Here is a 17,413-nt window from a genome sequence, read left to right as displayed (position 1 = left end):
TCGGAGGTGCGGGTTTAAGAAGATCACACTAAACGCTCCGATGAAAAAAGTGATTTTCCGGGGGGGGGGGGGGGTGTCTTGCCAGAGGTGCAGTACAGGTTTACAGGTTTCCGATCACGATAACAACCTCGAGCTCAGTGCTCTGAGGGCAGGAGTGGGGGCCTCCTCTGCTCACCGAAGGCCGTGTAGGGCTTGTCGAAAAAAACTTTGGCGGGCGACAACACTTCGGTTCCCACCACGCCTCCGATTAGCACCGTTGGCTACGTGTGGTGCGAAACAAGTTCAACGCACCTGCACTGAACTCGGATCGCGCTGTGGCCGCACGTATCCACCGCGAGCTCACAACTACTTGAGAGGCAACGCAAATTTCCAACGTCGTCAGCTCCCCAGCATTGATTCGAGCCAGGCATTCCAGCAAGGCATTGCCTCTGCGTTTGTCGAAACTAGGCCCGAGTTTTCTTTTTCCTGAAACAATGCTGCTGACATTGTGCACTCCCGGGAAGGCCGCGGCGGCCGATGGGGTTGTGTACGAAATACTTTTTTGTTCACGTGGAGAAACGGAAACGTGAAGGAGACGAATTGTCCACTGGCTCATTCTTGAAGACAAACGGGTGACTGAGCATGCCAAACTTGTGTTTGTCAGGCAAATGCTTGTGAAACGGAGGTGTTTTGTAGGCCAAAACTACGATCAATATTTGTTTCTTGATGATAGCCAACGGAGTAGTTTTCATGCCAAAACTGTATGGGTTGATGACATATTGGCATAAACAGCGCAGTGCTATGTGGACTAGCTTAAAGAGGAAACACGGATCAAGCAGAACCTGAGTTGTCAGGAGTTGTCAGTAGAAAATGTTCCCCTCTGATTCCCCCCAATTAGTCCGGTTAAAATGCTTGCAATGACAGCCACCCACTCACCCAGCCACCCACCCAGCCACCCAGACACCCACCCATCCACCCAGCCACCTACCTAGCCACCCACACACCCACCCACCCAGCCACCTACCCAGACACCCAGCCACCCACTCACCCACCCAGCCACCCATACCCCCACCCACCCAGACACCCAGCCAGCCAGCCACCCACCCAGCCACCCACCCAGCCACCGACCCAGCCACCCAGCCACCCAGCCACCCACTCACCCACCCACACAGCCACCCACACCCCCACCCACCCAGACACCCCACACCCCCACCCACCCAGCCAGCCACCCAGCCACCCAGCCACCCACCCAGCCACCCAGCCACCCAGCCACCCACTCACGCACCCACCCACCCAGCCACCAACCCATGCCATCCACCCAGCCACCCACCCACCCAGCCAAAGTCACCCACTCACCCACCCAGCCACCCACTCACCCACCCACCCACTCACTCACTCAAACACCCAATCACCCACCCACCCACCCAGCCACCGACTCACCCCCCCACCGACCCAGCCAGCCACCCACCCAAAAAGGTGCAGTCTCATCTCACCCTCTATTGCCGACGGTCGCTTCCTTCACGTGAATGTGGGAGGCCGGGAAAATCCCCTGAAAGAAACAAACATGGCGTTATTTAGAGTGCAACGTACAAGTCATAGCGTTTAACCACAACACAAAGTGTGTTCATAGCCACCCGTAGTGGCCAGCGTTGACATCGATGTGATAGCGCAGATCGAAGGTCATCAACCACCTTCATCGTTTTTGAACATTGCCTTGTAAGTGAAACACAGGGATATATTTGGGGTTATAACGTCCACAGCTCAGGTGGTTAAAATGGTTAAAACCTTTCAGCCCTTTGCCAATCTACTGCTGGATAAGGGCCTCTCCACACAGTGTCGTTAATGAGGGTTTATTTGAGCATGACATGCATTTTGGCATAAACACCGCAGTACTATGTGGCCTAACCTAAAAAACAAACAGGGATCAAGTGGAGCCTGAGTTGTCAGGTAGAAAATGTTCCCCTCTGATTCCCCCCCAATTCGTCCGGTTAAGATACTTGCAGTGACAGCCAGGAAGCCCCTCAGTCTCTCACCCAGCCACCCACTCACCTACCCAACAACCCACCCACCCACCCACTCACCCACCCACCCACCCACTCACCCACCCACCCAGCCACCCACCCACTCACCTGCCCACCCACCCACCCACTCGCCCACCCAAACACCCACCCACCCAGCCACCCACTCACCCACCCAGCCAGCCACTCACCCACCCACCCACTCCCCCAGCCACCCACCCACCCACCCACTCACCCAGCCACCCACCCACCCACTCACCCAGCCACTCACCCAGCCACCCACCCACCCACCCAGCCACTCACCCACCCGCCCAGCCACCCACTCACCCACCCACCCAGCCACCCACCCACACCGATTGGTGTGGGTGGGTTAATGGGGGGGGCGGGGCCTGGGCTGGGATCATCAAACTCAGGTCGCCAAGTTCATAGCTCGGTGTGCCGCCCCATGTGACCACCGCTCTCCCACCCCCTCAGTCTGTAATTACACTCGAAGCCAAATTGGGCAAAGCGTACCGACGAGGGTCGAGAACCGTCTCATCTAATTTTTTGTGAAGTGAAATTGGAAAAATGTCTGCCGGGGGAGGGTGGAGGTGGGGGGGGAAGGTGGGGGGGGAAGGTGGGGGGAAGGTGGGGGAAAGGTGAGAGGGGGGGGAAGATGGGGGGGGGGCTCACCTTGGCGTCGGGATTCTTAACATTGAAGCCCCGGTACCAGCCTGCTCGCAAACGACAAGACACCTAAAGTCCCGCGAACAGCGAACACAACGCGCTCCCCGGACGGCGTGGTTCCAATGGGCATTTTAAAAACAGGGGGGTCAATTTACATTTCATGAATGTGCAGTGAGGGACGCTGCTGCTGCTGCTGCTGCTGCTGAACGTATTTCCATACTGATGCGATGGGGGTAGCTCATTTCCATCAGACCGCCCCGTGCCAGAGTGTTGGCCAAATGTATTTACAAAAAACAAATCTCATAAACGCACCTGGTGCATTGGCTCGTAAGCTAAAAAAATAAAACGCCGCCTTTGATGCATAATGTCTCGGTGAATCGTCAGTGAACATGCAGTGCTTCTCACGAAAAGATGGCTAAAGATAGTTGTTTTCTTTATATATTTAAAAAAAAACTCATTAAAGGCAAAGTTTCAGCTTTGCAATTCCTTGCCCACACCTTTTCCGATGGAAGGGGTTACACTAAAGGGAGCTCTGGGGGGCTTTGTCTGGAGGGTATTTGGCCTATTCCTCCACGCTGGCCAGACATCTTGGCCTGGAATAGGTGGCAATAGCCACACTTTACCCCATTACACGTGACCTGCCGATCAACTGTTGCGTACCCATTCACACTGGTGGGCAGACAGAGGGTTGGGGAAATTTAAGAAACGAGGCACGTTAAGTTCAACTTCCTCGCCGGGAGGTCAAACCGGTGAGCTCTGCCCAGTAATTCCGGTGCGCTAACCATTCCACCAGGGCAGCATTCCTAAATTGCTCGTGTCCCGGTTGCATATGCGATATTTTTAGCGGACAATGAAGTTTTTACAAAAAAAAAATTTAAATGATGGCTGAAGGTAAGCGTGTTAGAAAAGGGAAAATGGGTGAGATCTCTCCAAAAAAGTTGCAATAAAAAACCGAGCCACTCATTTCACAACTGTCACATTCAATTAGGTCAGTCGTGCATTTGTAACATTAATAAATTACCCAGTTAATTTACGTTAAGTCGTTTAAAAAAAAACTGTATCGAATCAATTCTATAAGGAGCGGCAAGATATTGATATTCATCGCTTGCGGTAGACATCGCGAATCGAAATCTGTTTGGCCAAGCGAGTCACCACATGGGTGAATAAAAAAAACACAAGCTATGAGTTTGAAACCCTGCGGAACGCTGCATCACACTGCGGGACAAGATACATTTTGTTCTGAATAGAAACTGCCAGAGAACCAGATGGGTGTTGAAATCAGGCACGAAAATGTAAGATCTCATTAATTCTAACTGCTGTGTGAAGAAACTAGCACACCAGTGACTGCTGCTGAGAATCCCAGATATGAAAATAAAGAACTGAAATAAATACAAAATTACTCGCTTCCTTTGCCGCATTATGACTCAAACCATTTCAATCTTTCAATTCTCCTTTTTTTTATGGCTCAAAAAGAAACTCTGCAAATTATGATAAAAATAACTAAACTAACCCACGAGCTCCCCATCTGTGCCGACTAGTTCTTTTTTGAAAAGCTGCTTCAATTAAAAAAAGAAATCATCATTATTTTCATTCCTTGAATCAGGGCGGTGCTTTCAATTGGCATTGGCGGCAACTGAAGTCAAAGCCAAGAGACTCTCACCTCCCTCCCCCCCATCCCGTTACCTGCGCTCCGAAACGCTTGTCACGTCATGGGCGGAATATAAATGCAATCTCATCTCCATCACCACCACCACCACCAGCAGCAGCAGTCCACTCTCAGAACTCACGGAGCATCTACACAAAGCCACTGTGGCCAGCACGGCCTCGTCTGGTCACCAGATGAGGTGGGGGGAGTCGTGTTTGTGTGTGAGTGTGGGTGAGTGTGGGTGAGTGTGTGTGAGTGTGGGTGAGTGTGTGTGAGTGTGGGTGAGTGTGGGTGAGTGTGGTACAGTAGGGGGCACAGGTGGTGCATCAGTCAGTCAGCTTGGTCATCTCGGTCAGTCGACCCGTGGCACCTGGGTCTGCCCCGTGACCTCCTGCCAGCGGGCGTTCGACACTTCACGTGGCCTCAAGGTGCACTTGGCCTGGCACAAGCGTCGTGGTGACGTCACCGCCACTTAGTGGCGAATGGCGGTTGTTGTTGTTGTGATTGTGTGTGTGTGAGTGTGGGTGAGTGTGGGTGAGTGTGTGTGAGTGTGGGTGAGTGTGGGTGAGTGTGTGTGAGTGTGGGCGAGTGTGGGTGAGTGTGGGAGAATAGGGGGGGGGCAGGGTAGGAGGGCTCGTGGACACTCACCATCACTACCATTCGAAAATCTACACGGCTTCTCAATTACATTTTAGAAAAATCTTCCCTCCTTTAAAAACAACATTCTTTAATTCCCGAATCAAGCCGTCTTTTTAAATTGGCTCCAACCGAGGCCATATCCCCTCACAGCAGCGGCAGCCACAGCGGTTCCCGAAGAACTCCGCACTACATCGGCACAAAGTCAAGCTGACCGGCACAGTCGGTGCGAGTCAGCCGAGCGGCGGCGGGGGAGCGGTGGGGCGGTGGGGAAGGAGAGCCGACAACTCACCGTCGAACCGTTCCAGAAGCTGCACGCCTTCACCGATGTCCAGGGCCAGCCCATGGGGCACTCCACCGGAGAAGCTGCAAATGACTGCGCGCGGCAAACACGCACAGAGACGGCACCGACGGGCACGGTTGAGTCCGCGTCAAAACGCCGCGGCCTCCACGCCGAGCCGCAGCGCCCCGGGCTCCTGGCTGAGAAGCGACGTGCCGCCGCGTGCCACCGCCGCGTGCCACCGCCGCTGTCTCCGTATCGCCGAGGCTGCCACGGGCTGCCCGGGCGTCTCGTCGCGTTTTTTGGCTTTCGGTCTTAAAACGTTGCAAATTCGTTTTGGGGTTTTGTGTTTTTTTTATTTACTCACGCAAGAAAAGTTTCTTTTTGTTCCCCAGGGTTTTTATTTATTATTTATCTCACTTACGCTAAATGCATTCTTGTAGCTGGTTTCACGTTGCGTAAAGCGCAAGTATTTTTTGACACCTTGCTTGTGCCCTGTTGGTCATCAGGGTCCTTTGGTCAGTGTGGGTTGATGAAGGGGGGAGGCAGGGATCGGTTCAGATATCGTTCCTGACCGATGTTAGCCGTGGGACGGGAATCCAACTCAGGTCACCGGGTTGCAAGTGCAGTGAGCTAACCGCCACGCCACCACTTCCCTCATTCGGATAATCAGGGGTATATTTTTTTGTCACAGGCACACATTAATGTAGGCATGCCGTGGGGGAGGGAGGGGTGGCACAGCGTTTAGCGCACTGCGCCATGAATCTCACAACCTGAGTTTTATTGCCGACCGTGGCCATCATCACCGGTGAGCGATAAGTGGACACGACATCAAAGACAAAGATCCCCCGTGTAGCCTTAACAGACTGTAGGGGCAAGTGCTGTTAGCGAGCACCTATGAAAACCAGATCGGTACACGAGGGGGTGGGTGGCCAGCACCACGCCCGGCCGCCTTTGTCTCCCCAGTGGCGATGATTACACAGGTACTAATTTTAGGCTGAGTCGACCTAGGGGAGGCCCAGGACCGGTTCAGATGATCGTCACTGGTGGTGTTGGCCGTGAGCGGGAATCGAACCCGGGTCGCCGGGTTCATAGCTGAGCGCGCTAACCGTTATACCACCGCTCCCCACCCACACACACCCCGCACTCCCCTCCACTAACCCGGCACTGACCAGCGTGGTGAAGTATGCTCAAACAACGCCCAACACCGATACGGTGTGGGGGAGGGCCTTCAAGACAGTGGACTGACAATTATATTGAGTCATCCATTTTGCACGGCGCAATCCGTCACGCCGAAAAAAGACGTCGCACGTTCCAAACTTTACCCAGGAAACCTCAATGAATCACGAGCACTCGTGTCCAGGAAGGCCTGGCCTTCGCGTTGTTGAGCCAATTCCCGTTTTTTGAGTAACCGGTTGCACGCCAGGGGGGGGGCGGGTGAAGTAGCCGGGCACTGACGCGCGTTCTCGCTGCGTTGCTGCAGAGGCTCGCGATTCGAACTCCGGCAGCTGCCCTGGTTAGTACTACGTTGGGGTGAAAAAAAACAGAATAACCAAAGAATTCCACGCCGTCCGTTTCACGGCGGACGTTCAAGGGAACCCCCCCGACGTCATTTTTAAGAGTAGGCTATTATTACGTTGTCTGCGCCAAGGTCAAAATTATTTTTCAAATTAAAAAATTACCTGTAAATGACTCAAATTGGATTATTCATAGCAACCAGCGCTCCCCCCCCCCTCCTTTCTGGTAGACTAATGACCAGAGGTGGGACAAAGTCATTGTTATGCAAGTCCAAGTCGAGTCGCAAGTCATCAAATTCATGACTCGAGTCTGACTCGAGTCCAAGTCACATGACTCGAGTCCACATCTCATAGGTGGGACAAAGTCATTGTTATGCAAGTCCAAGTCGAGTCGCAAGTCATCAAATTCATGACTCGAGTCTGACTCGAGTCCAAGTCACATGACTCGAGTCCACACCTCTGCTAATGACCGTTTGCAGGCCAGGTGCCGAGTCACCTTGCATCTATGACGGGGTGACAGCTGCCACTGGGGGTTGCCTCTTCGAGTATTTGAGATGAGACGGCAAAGAAATAATTCTCCTTATCAGGGAGAAAGCCATCGTGGCCACAAAAAGGTCACACGCACACACAACAATACCCGCCGCTCACCACTAAGTGACGTCACCACGGCGCCTGTGCCAGGCCAGGTGCACTTTGAGGCTGCCACGTCAAGTGTCGAAGGCTCGCTGACGGGAGATCACGGGACAGACCCAGGTGCCATGGGTTGACCGACTGACATGACTGGCACATGCACCAGCTGTACCCCCTACTGTGCCAACTTGCTGCGTTTTTGCCGCCCGGCGCTCCGCTCGTTGCTGCGAGTGTCGCTCCTCCGCCCTCCGTTGCTGTTGGAGGGCGACTGCCTCCAACTGCCCATAAGAGGCCGATCTTGACACCGCTGGTACCAGTCTTCGACAAGTGCACTCAGCTCCCCATTCTCCCGTACCGCACAACAACAGTCACGCACACATTCCACTTCACCGAGCTCTACTTCACACAGACAGATGTTGCTGCACATTACACATGATCCTCAACTGCAGACATAGGCTGTGGCCTAGTAGCGTCGTTGGCACGTGCCCTTGTGCAATGAATAATAAAACGGAGGCCCACACTTTGTTCCATTCCTCCCCCCCCCCCCGCCACCTCACTCCGTAGCCCGGCGCCTGGGCCACTCCGACCTCGGTGCAGTTTCACCGCCTGCACACCCGGCAGCTACGCCACTCCCCTCGGGCATCTGTGCGCGTATTTGCGCGAGCATCTGTTTGTGGGGGGTGGTGGGGTGGGCAACCGGCTTAATTTGCTATTTTCGTTAATTCTAGATTTGAAGCTTTCGTGACTGCAAGGATTCATATTCTTAGGTTTTTTCGGTAAAGTCACGTAGGTAAAAAATTATAATTAAAATGAATAAAAGTAAAATAAAAATAAAATAAAAATCACGACGTTTCGGAGGCAACACAAGCTTCCGTCTTCAGGTGGAACCGTCACAGCACGACTGCTGCATCAAGTAAGATAAATTCCAAGAAAACAGTCCTTGCATATATACAAGGACTGTTTTATTGGAATTTTTTACATACGTGACTTTCCCGAAAAAACATAAGAATATTTTCGTTAATTACAACAGCAGCAGAGTTAGTTTTCAGTGAAGCGCTCAAAGAAACATTAGTTGGAGGGTCATCGCCGGGTATCGCGCAGTTCACCGTGGGATGAAGCCGGACAGTGCACGGTGCGGACTCCACCCAATGCCCTTGCTTGTGTACCCCCCCTACCCCCCACGCAGACCAACGCGGCCCTTCGCCCGCCACAGGACGGCCAGGGCTTAGCCGCGGGTACATTACATAAAGATGACACGGCGACACGGCACGCACCCGAGGGACGCGTTACACATCCAGCCAAATTAGAATACCATCTCATCACTTTGGCCTGGTGCGGGACACCTTGAACACCAATTCTAATGAAGGCAAAGGTAAAAGCGCAGCCCTGCAATTGCTTGCGGGGCTGCGCTTTCACGGTACAAGCTGCACATTTCTTGTGTCTTAATTACCGCCATTTGAATTCACTGTCAAATCGAGCGAATTGTAGATTAAAGCAAACAAACGTTACGCGCCAGCTGCCTTAACGGTTTTGGATAGTAGACAAAAAACCCTGAACATTAGGGGGTGGTGGAGGGCGGTCAGGTCATCATCGTGGCGCTCGACAGCACCCACAAAATGGTGCCACACGGAATGACACGGCGGTGGTCACTTTGCATTGCGACGGAAATGAGCGAACGGGGACATTTCTGTAAAATGACACCCACGAAATCACTTCTTCTTCTTCTCCGTGTTGTTGTGTCGCAGTCGCTGTGCATCACGTGGAGACGCGGAGCGGCAGAGCGGGCGGGCGGGCGGGCGACCGAGGTCACCGGCGATTTGATTTCATCGCCGTTTGTTTAGCACAGGGGACTCCAAAAGGCCCCCCCCCTCCACCTAAAAAGGCCGGAGAGTTTTTTTTAATCGAGGGAGGTTATGAGAACTTGGTGGGTGGGGGAAGAGTGGCAATGACATAGAAGGGAAATCTAAATTGCTGCAGCGAGACGGAAAAGTGTCTTGACCCTCGGTGGATTAGAACGAGGTGCGCACGAAACCAAAATCATCGTCTTGCAGACAACAACAACAACAATCACCACCATCACCACCACCACGTTGCTGAAAATTGAGCAACCGCAATCAACCAGTGCATATGTTTTCAATCGGTGGATATTACCAGAAATTATTCTAAAGCAAAGACAAACAAAAAACACATGAAGCTGAAAGCGCGTCGGAGAAATGGCGATACATGTAACCGAACACCAATATCGAGAACGAGAACACCAATCCCCACTTCCACTAAAGAAGCTTCTCGGGCATTACATCTATTCCCCAAAAGCGACGGTGCACGTCAAATCGCGTGCGGGTGTCTCACGGCAGATCCGCCCACTACCTTCTCGAGTGAATTCAACGAAAACCCCCCACACCACCCGAGCCCCCCCCGCCCCAAGTCGCAGAGCCACCGACCACACCACGGGACCACACAGCTCGGTGAAGCGCCGTGAACTCCCAAAATTCAACGGAGGCACCGAAGCGGAACCACCGCACATCATCAACCCAAGCCGTTTCCTGGATAACCAATCTCGCCAAGGAATTATAGTTTGCCATTCATGCTGTCGTATAGAAAGGAAAGTGAAAGGGGGGGGAGACAATATGCAATATGGATCTAAAATCCTAGCAAGTGAGACGACGGGAGGGAGTTCCAGTCGGACCGTACAAGAAAAGCAACGAGGAACGGAAACTTCCTGAATGCCACGTGGCTGACTGGTCCCTCTGACAGGTACCTACGCGGGCGATGGACCGATCGATCAACCGATCGATCGAGTGAAACACCCGGCAACATTGTTGGGCTCCCAGCACACAGAGCAAAACGTCGGACAACGTTACCGGACAGCACACGGCACAACCCAAAAACGCATCGGAGAGTCCGCGCAGTAGCAGCAGCACAGCAACGACAGCCAACGCAGCAGTGGAAGTACCGCGGGCGATGCCGCTGCTGCTGCGGCTACTGCTGCGGGAAGGGACTGGGAATGGGAAGAACGAGGCAGGGTGGGTGGGGGGGGCTACGGGGTGGGGGGAGAGGTCGCAGGTCTCGAGGTATTGCCGCACAGCGCCGCAGTGGCGCGTGAAGCGCGGCGCCTTCAACTTTTATTAAATTTTAGCGCCCCGGACCCAGACGGGGGTGGACCGCTACGCGGCATACAAATCGCTCCTCGCTCCAAATGTCAACTGCCGTCGGAACGCCGGCGGAGCGAGTCCGGCGACGCAGAGAAATACTGGGGCGGGAAACAACACCGGACATAGACTAAAGAGAAGACGAGATGTGTGGGCGCGTGTGTGGGGAGAGCAACGGAGGACAGAGGAGCGACGCTCACAACAACGAGCATAAGTTGGCACGTTAGAGAGCACAGCTGGTGCATCTGCCAGTCATCTCAGTGGGTGAACCTCATGGCACCTGCTGGGTCTGTCTCATGACCTGCTGCCAGTGGGCGTTCGATGCCCCACGTGGCCTCAAAGTGCACCTGGCCTGGTACAGGGCGCCGTGGTGATGTCACTGCCACTTCATGGCGAATGGCAATTGCTGTTATTGTTGTAGTCGGGCTACGGTTAGCGCGCTGCACCACGAACCCGGCGACCCGGGTTCAATCCTCGCCCACGGCCACTAAAACCGGTGGTGAATATCTGAACTCGTCCTGGGCTTCCCCTAGGTCGACTCGGCTTCAAGTGATTGCCTGGTGCGGTGTGGAGTAAACATCGTCGCTGCGCAGACAAAAACGGCCGGGCGTGGTGCTGGCCACCCACCCACCCCCTCGTGTGCCACAGTGCTACCCTTCATGGGTGCTACTCGCTAACAGCACTTGCCCCAACAGTCTGTTGAGGCTATGGGGGGGGGGCGGATCTTAGCATTTGGAGCGGTAGTGTGGTGGTGAGCGCACTGCACGCTATTTTTGAGGCGAAATGCCAGATGTTGAGCGTTCCGACACGCGCCCCGGTGTACAGACCGCACCATCAAAAACAAATCCATTATTGTGACTCACCCGGTGACCACAGTTCGATTCCTGCTCACGGCTCGCGTTGGGGACGAATATCTGGACCGTTTCTGGGGCTCCTCTAGGTCGACTCAGCTTCAACTGGAGTACCTGAGCACATTGCGTCAACATCACCGCCAGGGAGACAAAGGAGGCCAGGCCTGGTGCTGGCCACGCCATCCCGCCGTTTGCCATGCCGGCCCATCATAGTTGCTCGCTCATAGTTGCCAACGACTCTAAAATGCTGTAACAGTACACGGGAAACCTTTTGTCGTTTGTGGTAGAAATAAAATATTTTTCATGCACGCTACTCAAACGCGATTTCTAAAAACAAAGGGATACTTTGGCGATCCTCATAAAGCGCGGCACAGTAATTTCGTGTTACAATCAGAAAGAAAAAAAAGAATTGGATTTTGGCTCATTTAAAACTTCACAGCCCGCGGAGTCCCCGGGAGATTGTCGGGACGCGCGGCACCGCTGATGAAAGTGTAGCGGAGAACGCGGACGCAACCCCCGCAGAGTGACTCGGGCACTTGGCCATCTGCGTATAAGCGACTCGGCAGCAGCTCCGGCACGCACACTCGTTCCACTGCACCACCCCAGCAGCCCGCCCGCCTGCGCGCTGCTCCCTGGGATGACCTTGCTTTGCCTCCATCCCCCCCTCCCCCCCATCCCATCTCAAGCAGCGCAATCGAGACCGACTCCAAAGCCCCCCCACACCTGTCTCCCACCATCACCTACCCCACCACCTCCCCCGTCCCCCAATCACACTTATCCCCTCCTCCATCCCCACCTGCCCCCCCCCCATTGCATCCTCCACAAATCCCAGTGAAGCGCCACATGCTCCGACAACAATCTGAGCAGTCGCGCTCGTGGCAACGATGCCGATGATGGTGACGACTGACGACCATTGACGATAGCGATGGTACAATTTAAAGCCATACCATGGCACCGTAAACACTTCGCTCTCTCCCCCTCCCCTCCCCGCTCGCTCTCTCGCTCTGTGTGTCTTATTGAATTAATATTCAAGAACTCTAACCCTTTCCGTCCAATTCAGCTTCTATCAATCACGCCACCACTCGCTCGCCGCTCCCAAGAAGAGGCTGCGGATTTCAGCAGGAAGCGCATTTACATTACAAAGCGGCTTCCCTAAGCCTGCTTCGCAGCTAAACGCCGCAGAGCGACGCGGCAAGGCGGGCGCCGTTAGGAGTGGGAAGCGTCGATTTCGTTTGTTTCGTTTGTTTTCTCCTTCCCAACGCTGTGCGCCACACCGCACTAAGCGATCGTGCGACGGGCAGCGTGTTTTTTTTTGCCACGCAAACCCTGAGGCGGCGATCGATCTCACACCCCAGCCATGCCTCTGTCTCGGTCATATGAAAGTGACGAGCAGATTGCTGCCCCCGGGCGCACGCCAACCTCCCTCCACCACCAACCCACCACCATCAACCCCCCTCCACCACCAACTCTCCACCACCACCAACCCTCCATCAACTGCCCCCCCCTCCCCCCGCTCCCACCGGTCCACGGCTTCTCGTGCCAATGGAACGATCATTGCCTGGCAACCGTTGAAGGAAATGAGGCGGCATCGGAGACCCAGGGCTGTGTAAACTTCGGCTGAAATGGGACCTGTTCTCAGTGGTGACCCCGGGGGTCGAGCGGCTTGCAAGCGGGGCCCGTGTGCCCAGCTCACAAGCATTTTGCAGGAGGGGAAGCAGGAAGGTTCAACGAGGGGGGGGCCCTGATTTTTATTGCTTTTCCCACTGAACAATAATTGTCGTTTTCTTTTAACACAGTCCAGCTTTTGGAGTGGTGGGATGGGACGGGTGGGGTGGGGTGGTTGTAACCACAACGTTTGTCCAACGCAATTGCGGGTCTGGTACGATTGAAACGGACAGAGAGAGACGAGATCCTGAATAAAGGTTTTCTTTGGGTTAGATCGCGTAAATATGTGCCGTTAAACCCGCCACTACCCGACACAGCCAATTAGTAAGGTTTGTCACGTCAACAAAACGCACCAATTAGTTACTACTTCACCACACCGATCAGTAAACCCACAACATTTAAAATGCTAACTCACTGCAAGGAGTGTGCCACTCACACCACTCGCTTATTTGCGTACATATGTACGTGTATTGAACTTATTTTGCACTGTACGTAGCCAACCGTGCTCATCACGAAGGTGCGGGGCGAAGACAACAAAATCAACACGGGAAGCACTTCGATAGAAAAAGTTTTTTCAATCCAGATCAGTGGCGGCTCCTGCAAAATCTCTCAGGGGGGGCAAATGTCTGGATGATTGATAAGGTCCACCCATGCAATGGATAAATTAACAGCTTAAGCATGTAAAGGCAACTTCACTTCTTTAATATTAATGAAAAATAAAGTGACTCTTACAATACATCTTGTTTGTTTCTATACTCACTATTAAAACAAACCACTCAAGTTTCTTTAATTAAAGATTCCACTAGGTGGCGACAAATTATATTGTTGGATGAAACGTGCTTACGTATGATGATGTTAGCACGTATGATGACGTAAGCACGTTAGTGCATGCCCTCCCGGAAGCCATAGAGAATGCATTGCAGCGCCCCCGTTCGAAAAAAAACATCTTTGAATGTAAGTCTATGGGACCACTCGGGCGATTCTCAGCTGGAGGGAAATCGCCCAAAAAGAGGCGGTACTCCACAGAACGTAGCATGACGCTGATTGGACTATATCCAGAGGCACAGTGACGGCTAGCGTGACTCTGTGGTTGAATTACATTGGTGGTGCGTCGCCCAATCGCCCTAATGAAGAAACCGCCCCTGATCCAGATCATTTAAAAGTGCACAGCTTCCAGTGGCTTCTGAATATCGGGAGGAAGAGCGTTCCAGACGGCCGCAGAAGCGCATCTGAAGCGCGCGATGCGGTGACCGTCTTTGTTCGACGGCGAGCCAAACGCCCGCTGCTGCGAGCATCACCGGAGTTCTTGACACTCCAAATCAGGCGGCTCCCTTCCAGGTTCCCAACCCCTGGAGGTGGCGATCAACCTGCTGCTGCTGCTGCTGTTGCTGCTGCTGTTGTTGTTGCTGCTGCTGTTGTTGTTGTTGTTGCTGCTGCTGCTGTTGCTGCTGCTGCTGTTGCTGCTGCTGCTGCTGCTGCTGTTGTTGCTGCTGCTGCTGTTGTTGCTGCTGCTGCTGTTGCTGCTGCTGCTGCTGCAGCCACGAGGACACGGGCGTCCCCCCTCGACCTCCTCCTCCAGCCGGGAAGGAACTCTGGGTCAGAGCGTCTGCTCCTCACTTCCCCCCCCCCCCGCTGGGTCAGCGTCTGGGAAGCGAGCCACGTGGCTACCGCAACAGCTGCAGCTGGCGCTTCCGCACCGGGCATGACGAGGGGAGCCGCCCCCCAGTTGGCAAATTCCAATGGGTGGTTTGAAAAGAAAATCGTCATCCCACCGATAACTCGGTGAACCTTGTCAGCGTCACGGTCTCCGCTCTGTAGAGCAGGTCGGGTAACACCAAAGACAAAGAACCACCGTAGAGCCTCAACAAACTGTTGGGGCAAGTGCGATTATCGAACACCTATGAAGGCAGGCACGGCACATGAGGGGGTGGGTGGCCAGCACCACGCCCAGCTGCCTATGTCCCCCCGATATTTACACAACGCAACCAGGTTACTCATTTGAGGCTAAGTCGACCTAGGGGAGGAGGTCCAGGACCGGTACAGACAATCGTCACCGGTGAGCGGGTATCGAACTCGGTTAGCCAGTTTCGTAGCGCAGTGCACGAAAACGCTGCACCACCGCTCCCCCGCCGCCAGGTAACACCGGGGCACTGAACGACGCGCCCCTCCGTCCTCCTGCTCGGCTAGCGGGAGCGCCGCCACAGCGCTGTGGGAAGGGCCCCAGGAGTCTTGCAGCGTCCAGGTTGCAGACACTCGTCACTCTGCGTTGACACTCCCAAGGTAAGTTGAACTTCCCGACAACTTCAACCTCCACCCCCCACCCCCCCCCCCCCCACACATGCTCGGACAGACTGCATTGCAACATCCAAGAGGGGCGAGGAACCGCCGGATCTTGGTCTTTCATCCAGGAGACGTGCAACCGCGAAAACTCGGCCTGCGATTCAAATACCGCGGAAATCAGCGCAACATTGTTTAAAAAGAGAATCATGTGCCACGATGGCCCCGGGCTGATAACCCCACAGACAACCGGTCCATGCGGGTGTTGAATAGCGTGAGGCCCAAAACACAACACACACCCTCCCCCTCACCCCAGCATTCAGCGGGAAGACGTCAGCGGTACCTCCATGAGTGGCAGCACTCATGGACTCTGAGAACAGGGCGGAGGTCAGACCAGCAATGCCTTCAAGAACTCCACGGAGTCGCAGGGCATCCCGCAGGGCCGCCTAGCGCACCGTGTCGAAGGCCTTCATCGGGCCTATGAAGGCCGCAACGAGCACCTGCCTGTACACTCTGCGAGTACTCCGCCAAGACCTGAAGAGCCAGGACCCGGTCTGTCGTTGAACTCTTTTGTGTGAACCCGGCCTGCTGTGGCCTCTGGTGCTAATGCCTGTCGTGCATGGATTTTTCTCCGGGTCGTCCGGTTTTTCCCTCCACATTTAGACACAGGCATTTCGAGTATTTGGCTGTTATAAAATTTGCACGTGATAAACCACTTCATTGAGCTATCATTTGTGGCCTGGTCGCTTGTAAAGAAGAGCTATATATCCCAAGTGGCCCTGACTTGGTTAAATAAAAATAAACATTAAATATATATATATATATACAATTTATAATTGTAAATTATCTGATGAAATGAATGTCGGTAAGACCCTCCACCGCTCTAGGTAGCCTAACGAAATTAATTGTCACGTGTAGAAGTGTTTAACGGCATGCCAATGATGATGATTATTACTCATTCTTATTACAGCTCTCAGCTAGCTGAACAACAATTCTCACAACAAAATGTAGCATTATCTAGTTGTGTCGCAGTGCTCAGCTTGCATGTGGAAATAATTTTCAACGGTGAGCTGAAACAATTATAAATGGCGGGTTGAGTGACAATGCAACTTGTTAAGTTATGTTTGGCAGTAAAGGGTCCCACAACCCGAATATAACCAAATCGCTAAGCAGTGGGCGAACGCAAAAAAATCAATTACGAATCAGAAACGTGGGGGCTGTGAAAACACAACGTGTTAAGTTATCGCAGCCAATGTTCAGATAAGCGCACCACCGTGGCAGCGCAGGTCCAAAGAGCTCCTGAAACAACGTTCACAAAAAAGCAGGCTGCAATGTCATCGTCTTGCTAGCGAATTCACGCGTGCCAAGGGGTGGCCACAATTAACCGAAATGGCGGCATCAAAGGACACGGAAGCATCGCCGCAAAAGGAGCCGATGCGACCGAAACGAAGCCGCCCGTTTACGAAGAGGTGACACGGGAGACGGCAGGTGTGTGCATCATGCGGTTCCTTTGGGGAGGGGGGGGGGGTAGGGGGGGTTGTGCAGAAGGTGACATGTTTAGAGTGGGACACTCTCCGCTAAAATACCGCAATCGAGCCAGGCGCATGACATCTCGAAAAAGAGGAAATCACTCGAAAGGAAAACGCTTACATTTCAATGGGAAGCATTATGATTGCACGCGCTGTGACGGGCAAATTTCCCTTTTCTGAGAGAGCCCTTTGGGGTCAGGCTAAATAGGTCCCATTAGCCTGCAAGTTTCTGGCTCTGTGTTCTATCCGATAAGCGTGTCACTGTGCAAATGCAACAAAGTTGGCGTTTAGGAATTCTGCAATGATGGGGGGAGGGGGGGGGGATCCTTTTGCAGCAATAGCAACAGTTGCAGGACATTTACTGACAGGAAAAGAGGGATTGTTTATAGACAAACAATTCCTCGCGGACGGTGTCAATACCGTGACGGCAATTTTAACCGCCGCGAAGAAAGGCGAATTATTTCAAGCAATTATGACTGCGGCTCGGATCAAACGGCCCAGGAAAAAGAGCGGGAACAAGCTCACGCCATTGAAACCCCATTAAGGGGGAGGGGAGGTTCTGCAGAGAGTG

The 17,413-nt window shown here is 53.5% G+C and overlaps 1 protein-coding gene across 1 annotated transcript in view; it reads right to left on the bottom strand.

Annotated features, from left to right (window-relative positions):
- Positions 1 to 17,413, bottom strand: part of DOCK4 (dedicator of cytokinesis 4) — a 132,349-nt gene that overhangs the window by 94,772 nt on the left and 20,164 nt on the right. Inside the window, 3 exon segments of the mRNA XM_078598856.1 lie at positions 1,473 to 1,528; positions 2,670 to 2,710; positions 5,237 to 5,320. Of these exon segments, the coding sequence (XP_078454982.1) occupies positions 1,473 to 1,528; positions 2,670 to 2,710; positions 5,237 to 5,320 (181 nt within the window).

This window comes from Lampetra planeri, chromosome 11, assembly GCF_965212315.1.
Source record: "Lampetra planeri chromosome 11, kcLamPlan1.2.h2, whole genome shotgun sequence".
NCBI classification, from domain to species: domain Eukaryota; kingdom Metazoa; phylum Chordata; class Hyperoartia; order Petromyzontiformes; family Petromyzontidae; genus Lampetra; species Lampetra planeri.
The sequence above is the reverse complement of the archived record's forward strand: the minus strand, read 5'-3'. Positions and strand labels throughout refer to the sequence as shown.